Genomic DNA, 12,328 nt, shown 5'->3' with positions numbered 1-12,328 from the left:
CTATTACTGTTCTAAGAGAGTAGTGATTGTTTCTTCAGTTCTTTATTTATCTGACCTAATCAATCAACAGACCCTCATGTGACATGAGCCATGTGACATGTCTGTTCCTAGTTGTAGCTGTGGGCAGGTATATAAACTGTGAATCCCTGTTCAATGAGCCAGACTGGGTTACCTTTGTGTGTGTGCTTGTCAGCTCAACATGAGACTCCAGGAGAGTGAAAGGGAGGCCGTGGAAAAAGTATCAGAACTGGAGGAGAAACTCATTCAGACCACCAAAGACATGGAGCTATTGAAGGTACAGTACACCATCATCACACTGACATAGATATGGGCAACATACAGTAGAGGTGTGCATATTGCAGTTGGGCCATCAAGTGCCAAATGTCAATAAGGATGTAAAGTGATTAGCATTATTACTAGATGAATAGTTACGTAACACAATGTGTTAATAATTGACCTCCTTGACCGTGTAATTTGATCAGTAACTTTCACCATAGGTCAAATATAGAGGTAGGAAAAATGATATATACAGTTTCACATCCTTGTTCTGATTCATTGATGATACTGTGTACTAAATTATATATACGGTATGTTGTTGTGTTGTCTGTGTTGCAGGAGAGTCTACGAGAGTCATGCTCCCACGTAGCTGCGTTGCAGCAACGGGAACGAGAGAGAGAGTTAGAGCGCGAGAGGGAGAGAGAGAGAGAGAGGGACAGGGAGCGCTCGGCCCAAGCACTGAGAGAGCTGGAGGCCAGAGTTCAAGGCTTGGTGGAGCAGGGTCTGGTCCGAATGGAGCGCAGCCCCTCAGGAAGCCTGGACATCCAAGTGGTCCCCATCATCCAACTCATCCCACACACAGGTGATTCTGGACAGAGACACACGTATGGTCGTATGCCGAATATATACAGTATATATACAGTATATGTGTGTGTGTGTGTGTGTGTGTGTGTGTGTGTGTGTGTGTTGTGAGACAGCATAACAGAGTAGACAATTAAAAGATAACTAATAAAATATGAAAGATGGCACTTCCAATCCACAAGCCGCTTTGGCTAATTCATTTAGAATGCCAGTTTTTCTTAGAAGCTAAAGTGACTTGAAACTGATTGAACGACTAAGCACTGTTGTATGCCCAAGCCAAGAGCTAAGGCATTGGCAAACTTCTGTTCAGTTTCTGCGATAATTGGCAGTCCCCACGACTCGCCATATATGGAGGAGGCGATGCTGTGTGTGTGTCTGTGTGTGTGCGTGCGTGCGTGTGTGCCAAACCATTATACATGATCAGATTGCATATCTTGGTTCACGTCTGCTACAGCATATGTTGTGAAAACACTTTGAAAAGGCTCCAATGGAGATCGAATGCACTCGTTTGTTTTCATTTCTGGATCAGATCAGGTCACAGGATGTACAGATACTCTTAAATGTTATCATAGTAGAACAAAGTGAAAGTGTATTTTAGTAACATTTTCTTTTACCTTTTTCCCCCCCTCCCCCATCTCTAGATAATGCAGTTGATACCTGTGAGAATGCCACCTCCACAGAACCTGCTCCCCTCTCGCCAGAAGGACCATCAACGCCTCCTCCTCCTCCTCCTCCTCCTCCACCTCCTCCCCCACCACCTCCTCCGCTCCCCCCAGGCTTGACGGGACCTCCTCCTCCCCCTCCCCCTCCACCCCCCCCTCCACCTCCGCCATCACTGCTGGCCCCAGGAGGTGGTGCACCCTTGCCGGTAGTAGGCGCGCCCAGCGGACACTTGGGTGAGGAGCTTATGGAGCTGAGTATGTTCTGTCATTTTATTATCAAAATGAATGGCATAGAGTGGATTCATCGAATAATCTGATGAATCCAGTGTGAATATACTGTAATGGTTGGTTGCAGACAGTCCTACATGAAACTGCACCGTGTTGTTTCAGTGTGTGATAGTTGGTTCTTCTCTCTCAGGCCCCAGGAAGAAGAGGACCATTCAGACCAAATACCGCATGCCACTGTTCAACTGGCAGCCACTGAAACCCCACCAGGTGGCCGGGACCATTTTCCATGAGCTGGATGATGAGCATGTGCTGGAGGTGAGAGCATGGAACCAACACTGTACTGCTCACTGTGTCACTGCTTCTAGAATGGTTCTCAAACCCTTACATTTCAAGGTCGGCAGGAATGCCCACTAGGAGATTGTATCGCCCTGAGTTGCCGCTGTTAAAACGTAGGGAAAGACGAGATATATTGCCAATTTCGTCAACAAAGAAAAACTAGACAATTTTTTTTGTCTAGTTTTTCTTTGTTGACGAAATTTAAGTATCATATTATGATACTTATTCGACTAAAACTAAACCCTTTCAGATGACTAAAGTATGACTAAACCTAAATAATGTTTTCTTCAAAAGACTAAACTAAATCAAATTGCTGTCAAAATGAATACTGGTGTTGATTATGTACAGTACATGGGAGAAAGATGGACAGATGGCGATGGGTTGAATTGGTCAATCAGGGAAACCTTTGCCTCCACCCTTGATTGAAAGATTGAGTGCATCCTCCACACTAGGCACTGCACACGCCTGTCATACCCAAGAGCCTGAGTTATACCAGTGGGACAGACAGACAGACAGAAAAACTGACGCAGATTTTCACAATTGTTTTTGTCATTTCTTCCCTGCCAGGAACTAAACATGGATTCCTTTGAAGAGCAGTTCAAGACCAAGGCCCAAACAGCCCCTACTGGGGTACGGGGTACTATCAAGATGAAGGCAGCCCACAAGACACCCAGTAAGGTGTCCCTGCTGGATCCCAACCGGGCCAAAAACCTGGCCATTACACTACGCAAAGCAGGAATGGCTGCCCCTGATATTTGCACTGCCATAAAGACGTATGTACTTGCCTGTTTTACTCTGATCTTCATGTGTTTTATATTTGATTGAAAATGTGTTAAAGGGCAAGTTCTTAAACAATGCATACACATAATTAGGGATGGGTGTCGTTTGGATTTTTGCGAATCCGGTACCGATTCCGGTTCTGCTTATCGATTCCGGTTCCCTATTTCGGTTCCAAAATGGTATGAGATCAAATGTTTATTTAACAAAAAAGCTCAATGTCAATTTAAGACGAAGTAGGCCTATAATGAATAGTATAACATCCTCTCCTTTATTGAGCCATTTGTGGATAATATAGTGATTATTTTAAATATAATATCTATTCTGTATAATACAAGTTTTCCTCCTTTTGAGTGTTGTAGGCTTTTTCTCTTATTACCAATAACAAATAAAAGCATGTCTGAGATCTGAGAGCAACACACACACACACACACTCACACACGATTGACTGGGCAAATTAGCATCGCTAATGAAGTGGGGGGGGGGGGGTGCATCCTATAATTTCATCAAATCTTTTGTTTGTTTGATTACATTTGATTGTATTGTTTTGTTGCTCTCCATTATGCTACTGTAGATAATAATAATAATAATAATGGCCCCTTTGCCCTCCTGTGTACTAGATACAACAAGGGAGCTCTGAGCCTGGACTTCCTGGAGCTGTTGGAGCGTTTCATCCCATCAGAGTATGAGCTGAAGCTCATCCACAGCTACGAGAGCGAGAGCGAGGGCCGGCCCCAGGAGGAGCTCAGCGTGGAGGACTACTTCATGGTGTGCTTTGGGAAGATCCCACGGCTGTCCCAGCGCATCAGCACTCTCACTTTCATGGGCAACTTCCCTGACGTTATTCAGCTAATACAGCCTGTGAGTTCCCTCAGGGCTTCAGTAGACCTGGTTTACTTCAGAATCAGGCGCTTTTCCAACAGGAATCTTGTTTTTTTTTGTTCATATGAATTTGCGTTTGCACCTGGAGGTTCAGATATATTGTCGTTACAGTAGAAGACATGGACTGTGGGCCCCATATCTTGCGCCACCCCTTAACCCTTATGCCTAAACTTATTTGCCATTTTTTACTATTTTAAAACATTTTGAAATAGTTCAAATAGCTGATCTACAAGCTCACAACGTGTCGATGTAGATTGGCTAAGATAGGGCCCCATGTGTATTCTTGTACCTTCCATTACATTCCATACGTTACATTTTTACTTCTGTCATACTCATAGTAAAGACAAAGGCACATTCACATGGATGGACAATCGAAATTCTGTTCTATTCTATGCCATGCACATTTTTCAAATCAACATTAACAAACAAGTAACTATATTCTTCATTTTCCTGACAGCAACTTGATGCCATCATTGCTGCCTCTATGTCGATTAAATCATCCAGCAAGCTGAGGAAGGTCTTAGAGGTGAAATCATATCTCCATACATTATACACAGTAACACAGATGTATATCATTGGCTTTGATTGATTGAATGCTTAATTAACAAGATTGCTAACAGTACAAAGCTAAAAGAACAGCAGTTCCCACCAGTGGTTGCTGTTTGAGAGGCAGAGTACGAATGAAGCGCTGTTGATATTACTGTATATCTTGTTACTTTCTGTGCAAATTTGTTGCTGCCAATTGACAGCGACTGTAGTTGAGAAATCCCAGCATGCACTGCATGTTGTGTCCTTGACAAGAATTGTGACTGATTCTGATGTGCCACAGATCGTCTTGGCATTTGGAAACTACATGAACAGCAGCAAGCAAGGGGCAGCCTATGGCTTCAGGTTGCAGAGTCTAGACTTGGTAAGAGAAAACATAATGACAAATTAAAGCCCCCAGTATCTTTTTTATTAATTATGAAAATAATAATGTCATTTGTCTACACATTTAACATGTTTAACATTCAGAATTTCCAAAGCCACTTCAGGCACTTGCACTTGTCATCAGTTAAATGTAAAATAATGTACCCTCTTGTACCTATTCTTATAGTGGTGTATTATATATGTCTTGCCTTATTTAATGTTATACAACCACACCATTGCTGTTGTCTCTCCTCTGTCCCAGCTGTTGGACACCAAATCGACAGACCGCAAGCAGACCCTGCTGCACTTCATTGTGGGCATCATCCAGGAGAAGTACCCCGACATCAAGTCCTTCTATAAAGAACTACACTTCATGGACAAGGCTGCTCTTGGTATGAGGCCTCTGCTTATTACGTATATATTTTTTTAAATATTTTTTAGGGGTCATTTAAAAAAATAGGGCCTAGGTCTTGGCATTTAAGCTTTTTCTCTATCTTCTTATTCTATAGAGCACCGAAGTCCTGACGTCACTGTCAGTAGAGGGTGTCAGTCCCCAGGTTCATGTACTTTTTATTTGCATTGTAATCTCCATAGGGGGATTTTAGATCGCCTCATATAAGAACTGTGTTTGAAAAATAAACCGCTCACCCCAGCCTTTTCACTCATATGGATATGAAGCATCAACTGAAGGTGGAAATGTACAAATATACCCAAAGGGTAACAAAATAAGCGTTATAAACGAGTCAAACAACCCAGAGACTACATTTCCGGGTAGGCGGGGTTGCTGCATCTGCCCGTCGCACAACAGAAACTGAATGTTAATTACGTTTATTTTTATTTTTATTTTATTGATATTTAATGTTTCGTGGGTTAGTATGAGTCGAGTCACCACCAGCTGAGCTTATGTCAACGAGGAATCTCAGGAACGCAATGTGTTGACAGCTGGGCGTGACGTATTTTAGCAGCGACATTGCCTTCATATGTAGTTTCAAGGCTTTTGCGGCCACATTAATTCCATTTTCTCCAGAAACTGGCTGTATAAAATATGAATGGACATCATTAACGACGCACAGCCACTCCCCTGACAGAAAGGCCGGGGTGGTCGGTTTATTTTTCAAACACAGTTCTTATATGAAGCGACCTAAAATCGCCCTATGATTACAATGCAAATAAAAAAATACATGAACCTGTGTATTGGCGCCCTCTACTGAAAGTGACGTCAGACTTCGGTGCTCTATAACCTGTATTTAACCAAGTTAGTCTTCTTTGTAAAGTTTTTACAAAGAAGACCTGACATCTCTGACCCCTACCATCCGATTTGTATAATTTAGGTATTTTAATTGATTGAATTCTTTATTGACTAAAACAAACTAAATAAATGTTCAGGATAAAAAATAAAACAGGTTGCAGTTGTTCTTATGTTTAATTCTTGAATGAATCTTAGCTCTATCCCTCTATTCAACAAGTCACACTGCTACATAGTGTGAGCTTGTAGATCGGTAGAGGGAAAAACGTAACAGTACACGAACACAATTTATATTCATGTTAATTTTAAGCTGAATCTCAGCAATTCCGAAATGCACTTTGACCAATTATGCTTACATTACCCTTTTCTCATGCTGCTGTGCTTCCCCCTATAGTATCCTTGGACAGCATTCTGCAGGATGTGCATGCCCTGGTGAGAGGCATGGAGGCGACCCAGAAAGAGTTCTCCATAGATCAAGACAACCACGTACTCCAAAGGTTCCTAGCCGACAACAATGCACTGTTGGAATCCGTAGTAGCCGATGGAAAGACTGCTCAGGTCAGTCCTATAAGCAGTGCTGTTTGGAAAGATAATGAACCTAAATGTACTAAACTATTGTATTATAGATGTATTCATGCATGCACATTGCTAAATGCAATGCATTAGTGTGTTACATACATTTTTATAGCGCCTTTATTCAAAGCACTTGACAATGTGCATTATATTCACGCATGCATTCACACACCAACGGTGGGAGAAACCATGCAAGGCACCAACATGCTCAGCAGTTGAACCCAAGTGGCCGCTCTGCCTCTAACTCAATTCAGGCATTAACCACTCGCCGACTATTTATTCAGCTTGGACGTGCACGATAGATTTGACGACGATCGACTTAGTTGTATGCAAGATTTACACGTATTGACTTAGTACGATTGCTCTTTTTGCCTTCCCTACAGGATGCATACGACTCTGCAGTGGAGTATTTTGGAGAGAACCCCAAAACCACGCCTCCCTCCATGTTTTTCCCTGTCTTGGTCCGCTTCATAAAGGCATTTAAGGTCAGATGACATGTACTGCTTGATGAATTGAATGATTTGGTAGCTGATTTGGTAGCAGCAAACTGCTGCTACTGTAGTTTCATAGACACCATTAGACAGTCATACATAAAGTACAATACCAAGTAATGCTGTCACAGTACTTATTCATTTATGTATGTCACAAATAAATAATAATACAAATTATTGTCCTCTATGACAGCAAGCTGAACAGGAGAATGGACAGAGGAAAAAACAGCACTTGAACAGAGAAGCTCCATCCACTCCGCCTGAAGTAACTTTAGGAAATCAGGTATTACCTTAGCTTCTCTTTGGATACAGTACAGTGTGGGCTACATACGTGTAAAATAATAGAGCTAGTTGAGTACTCGCATTCTGGCAACAAAACATGTCTGAAAGGAGACGAAGCATACAAGATAGTGTAATTGATTGATTTATTGTAATATGTATTAACAGTTTGCAGAATTACAGTACATTTCAAGCATCATTCAGATATTTCTGAAATTATGAGATGTTTGCGGTTCCTTTGACTTGTTGCCTAAATCTGCACATACTGTAAATTGACCCTGCAAACACACCACACACAGCTTTAAAATACCTTCAGCTGTATTCTATGCAAAAACGGTGCAACTGTTTAAAGCTCATGATGATGTTAGGATTACACCGCTGTCCAGTTCACTGAAAGATCTCTTGTCACTGACCTTAAAACCCTCAGGCTTCCACGATGCCAAGGCTCCCACAGATGGATCTGATAGCAGAATTGAAGAAGAAACAAATGAGTCCGCTGGTCAGGGAGGGCAAGGATGGAGCCATAGAGGACATCATCACAGGTATCATACCATGCACAGAGGGAGAGGTCGAACTGTCCGTCACGGCTGTAATTCTGAAATTCGAAACTGGCTGAATCCCCCCCCCCCTTTTCCCCCCTCACTGTATATGATCCTTTTCCCTTTTTGCTTCCTTTATGATGAATTCCTGTTCTGTTCTTTAACTACTGTATATAGAAGTGTCTATTTGTACGTCTCTAAATGTTTTGATGAATTGAACATGGTGGACCCTCTTGTAAACAAGTGTAATGCTTAATTGGGTCGTCCACTCACAGTTAATAGTCTTTGTATTGAGTTTGTGCTTGAAATGTACTGTAATTCTGCAAACTGTTAATAAATATTTCAATCAATCAATCAATCCACAGTCATTAGTCAAAGACTAAGACACTCATTTATCAATGGAGTGTAAATTCTGCCTTAAATTCGAGTGTGGGTTTTGGTGTACGGTCACGTTGACATGCCATTTATGAAGTGATCGTAAACAGCTGATCCCAGCGTATCTTTTGTCGGAGCTTTGATATATGTCACGGCTGAAAACGACCGTCATTTAAATAACACACCCTTAAATATTCCTTGAAACGCCCCAATTTTACGACATGAATAACTGGAATATGACCAAACAACGTATGGAAAGCCAATACAAATTAAGAAAAGAGTTTCCAAACACATCTCGCCTCGCTGCCTGTCATGACCACACCCCCCCCACCCTTCCCTGTTTAGGGAAGGACTTGCAAATCAATCCCTAATTCCTTTCCTCTGTTCCTTTGACAAACTTGCGTGCTTATGCTACTAATCCTCCAATATTCTTCTCCCTTCTCTCTTCCTTCAACTGTTTTCCTCCTAATTTTTTGCTGGTAATCCCCATGGATTTTCCATTAACGTCTCTGCTATATACGTTTCCCCAATTTATTTCTGCCTGCTTTTCCCTTATAATCTCTCTCTTTCTGTATCTGTTTATCTCTGGCGTCAAGCTCTTAAGTGTGTGCCCTTCACGGCTCGCTCTGGCAAGCGTTCCTCACGTCTTTTCTGTGATGCTGGCTTGAGTGGCGACAGCCTCTCCTAGTTCCTTTGTTAACACGTAGGTCTACTGTACATTTCCTTTTGCTCACTATCTCTCTTGATCGTTGCAAAGTTTTACTTTGCATGGTGCTCGCTGAAAATAACTTCACTTCACTATATATATCACTCATTCTTGAGATGAGGGACAAAAGTGGAAAAAAACATGTCCCACACATAAGAGCCTTATTTATGTTAAAAATAAATTAATTCATACAAATAAAAGCACGTGCAAAGTTATATGTAATACAGTTGTGTATTCTTATGACATTCATTTCATTATAATTATTTTCATATTCCATCTGAATTAGTTAAAAGCAGGCTCTGTACCCAAAAATGCCTGTATTTAGCCTGTCCCCAGCAAGTGGTCACAATTTCAAACAGCCAAAAAAGTGTCTAATACTGTCACAATAGCATAAATATACATACTAAATGAAAGTAGATTGTCAACAACATAGCAAACAATATACACAGTTCATTTTAATTTATATTTTCCTATAAATATCTCATATCAAATGTGTGTCCCACGTCTCTGTCAACTCCGTCAGGTTTTTAAAAAGTCTTAAATAAATCAGAAAATATTGTCGACAGATTTAGCCTGAAGACTCCTTTTCCAAGTCCTGTTTATATTTGTTGCAACAGTGGAGCACCTGGTCTGACAAGCATTCCATTGTTTGATATTTTAAACAAACAATGTTGATATCAATGTGGTCACAGCTTTTACATGTCAACTCTAACTTTGTTAAGAATTCCAAAATAATGTTTAGGGTTAGGTTTAGCTAACAACTGAAGAAAAAACTAAATGGCTACATTGTACTACAGAGGGTTAAGATGAAAACAAATGCAATTTTGTCAACTCCGTCAGACGTCAACTCCGTCAGGTTTTGTGTCTGACGGAGTTGACATGTATCTGACGGAGTTGACAAAAGTGTTCCTAAAACAATAAAATTATAGTTTTTGAATAATGGGAAGTATTCTAATTTGGCACACAGTTAGAGCATGCCTTAAGGAACATTTTTGGCTATAGGGCCATCACAGATTTGTCTCGTGGTGACCATGGCAGCCATTTTACAAAATGTCCGCCACCTGATGTTATTTTCCAATAACTCAAGTTCTACACCACCTAGGATCTTGATTCTGGTGACTAAGACTACATTTTCAAGGATGAAGGATGCAGTGGTACAATTTAGATTTTCCCTGTGACCATGGCAGCCATCTTTCAAAATGGCCGCCACCTGCTGTTATTTTACAATAACTCAAGTTCTACACCACCTAGGATCTTGATTCTGGTGACTAATCATACATTTTCAAGGATGTGGGGTACATTGGTACTATTTAGATTTGTCCTGTGACCATGGCAGCCATTGTTTTTCAAAATGGCCGCCACCTGCTCTTATTTTACAATAACTCAAGTTTTAGACCACCTAGGATCTTGATTTTGGCGACTAATCATACATTTTAAAAGATGAGGAATACAGTGGTACTATTTACATTTGTCCTGTGACCATGGCAGCCATTGTTTTTCAAAATGACCACCAACCTGCTGTTATTTTATCAATAACTCAAGTTTTAGACCACCAAGGATCTTGATTCTGGCGACTAATCATTACATTTTCAAGGATGAACTTTCTCTGGGAGGGGTCAGGGATTACTTCAGGTGCAGGTTGAGTTGCTACTGACAGGACATTAAAAGGAGGTGGGCTTTCTGGCCTTTGACTTGTCCCTTTCAGCTACAGATGCACAGTTTGACTTCACTGGCCACTGCAGGGAACTGTGGGAGAGAAACTTTGGTCTCTTGACACCCCGATTAGGTTCAGGGTTTTTTTGGTGGAGACTTGCCTTTCATGACATCGTTGCTGCAGCAGTTGATCTCCTTACTGCCAGCGGTGGCACACTCTGGGTCTCTGGGGCGTTGTATCTTGGTGGCCTCCTGCCAGTGTTTCTCCATCCTTCTCATGAGCTCTGTGTTCTGGGGCTCTGTTATAGTCAACTTACATTGTCTTGGCTGGAGATTGCTTTCCTGCAGGGTCCAGCCCAGTCTTGTGCAGATGGCTGCTGGCCCACCTGGAGGCCCCAACCTCACTTGTTCTGTTGGTGTGATTAGGTGGGGTGGTCTTCCCCAATCAGGATGAGGGGTTTGACCCTTTCAAACGGCAGTCTGGCCAAGTGTCTGTATTTAGTTGTGAGGCTAGATACAGGATATGATTGCTCACCCAGCCCCAGGTGACTTGAGGTGAAGGCTCCTTTGATTTGGTAACATTGCTTTGGTTGACATGCTGGGGACACAGAGAAAGACACTGATGCCTTCAGTGTCTGCACATCCTGCCTGATAGTCCTGAAGCCAGATCTTCTGTTTTCAGTCTTTCGCTCACTGTTCACTGCTCACCTCACCGAATTTAGCCCAAGGAGTTTGACCCCTAGTTTGGCCATAGACCCCCTAGTTTGGCCATAGCCACTTGCCCAAATGCGCTGACCTCATCACATCTGTGATGATGGCTATGGCCGTTTTGAGCCAACATAGTGTTTTTTGTGCAAACCTAATGCTTGGGATGGATTCAGAATCATGAAAAGCCCCTAGTTTGACATGCCACATGCTACTTACAGCATTTTAAGCAATTTAGAACATTTAGCCTTATATTGGTTGTTGATGGTACCCAACTTTCAGCAGCTGTCAAAAATGCCCCTAGGGTGTTTCAATAGCAACTAATGTGGGATATGTTAGTAGACACCTTTACAAACACATTGGTGAAGAACATTCTTGGTAAGAAATGTATTCACAGATTTGACATTATTCTGATAATATTGGTACATTGGTAAATTGGTAAAATAATAGCAGGTCCACCATTTTTGAAAATGTCTACCATGGTCACAGGATAAATCTAAATAGTACAACTGTATTCCTCATCCTTGAAAATGTATGATTAGTCACCAGAATCAAGATCCTAGGTGGTGTAGAACTTGAGTTATTGGGGAATAACAGAAAGTTGGCGGCCATTTTGAAATATTTCTACCATGGTCACAGGACAAATCTAAATAGTACCAATGTATCCCACATCCTTGAAAATGTATGATTAGGCCCAGGCCGTAGCGTAACGGTCTGGGCACCGGACTGGTAATCCAGTCGCAGTGTGCCGCGGGTTCGACTCCCGGACCCGACACGGCCTTTACTGCATGTCATCCCCCCATCTCTCTCCCGTTTCCTGTCAGCCTACTGTCTGTCCCTTCAAAAATCAATAAAAGGCGTAAGCCGCAAAAAAATATCTTAAAAAAAAAAAAAAAAAAAAAAGAAAATGTATGATTAGTCACCAGAATCAAGATCCTAGGTGGTGTAGAACTTGAGTTATTGGAAAATAACAGCAGGTGGCGGCCATTTTGAAAAATGGTCACAGGGCAAATCTAAATAGTACCACTGTATTCCTCATCCTTGAAAATGTGGGATTAGTCACCAGAATCAAGATCCTAGGTGGTCTAGAACCTAAATCAGTTAAACTT

At 41.7% G+C, this 12,328-nt stretch overlaps 1 protein-coding gene across 1 annotated transcript in view; it reads left to right on the top strand.

The window, feature by feature from the left end:
* fmnl1b (formin-like 1b) overlaps positions 1-12,328 on the top strand; it is a 42,460-nt gene that overhangs the window by 29,000 nt on the left and 1,132 nt on the right. The window contains exons 13-25 of the mRNA XM_083786853.1: positions 194-295; positions 616-859; positions 1,500-1,775; positions 1,939-2,063; positions 2,652-2,857; positions 3,482-3,722; positions 4,201-4,269; positions 4,573-4,653; positions 4,915-5,044; positions 6,293-6,456; positions 6,855-6,956; positions 7,156-7,245; positions 7,669-7,783. Of these exons, the coding sequence (XP_083642979.1) occupies positions 194-295; positions 616-859; positions 1,500-1,775; positions 1,939-2,063; positions 2,652-2,857; positions 3,482-3,722; positions 4,201-4,269; positions 4,573-4,653; positions 4,915-5,044; positions 6,293-6,456; positions 6,855-6,956; positions 7,156-7,245; positions 7,669-7,783 (1,945 nt within the window). The remainder of the gene's footprint in view (positions 1-193; positions 296-615; positions 860-1,499; positions 1,776-1,938; positions 2,064-2,651; positions 2,858-3,481; positions 3,723-4,200; positions 4,270-4,572; positions 4,654-4,914; positions 5,045-6,292; positions 6,457-6,854; positions 6,957-7,155; positions 7,246-7,668; positions 7,784-12,328) is intronic.

The sequence above is a fragment of the Protomyctophum parallelum genome (assembly GCF_964188405.1).
Source record: "Protomyctophum parallelum genome assembly, chromosome: 17".
NCBI classification, from domain to species: Eukaryota; Metazoa; Chordata; class Actinopteri; order Myctophiformes; family Myctophidae; genus Protomyctophum; species Protomyctophum parallelum.
Note: the sequence above shows the minus strand (reverse complement) of the source record. Positions and strands in the feature narration are given on the sequence as shown.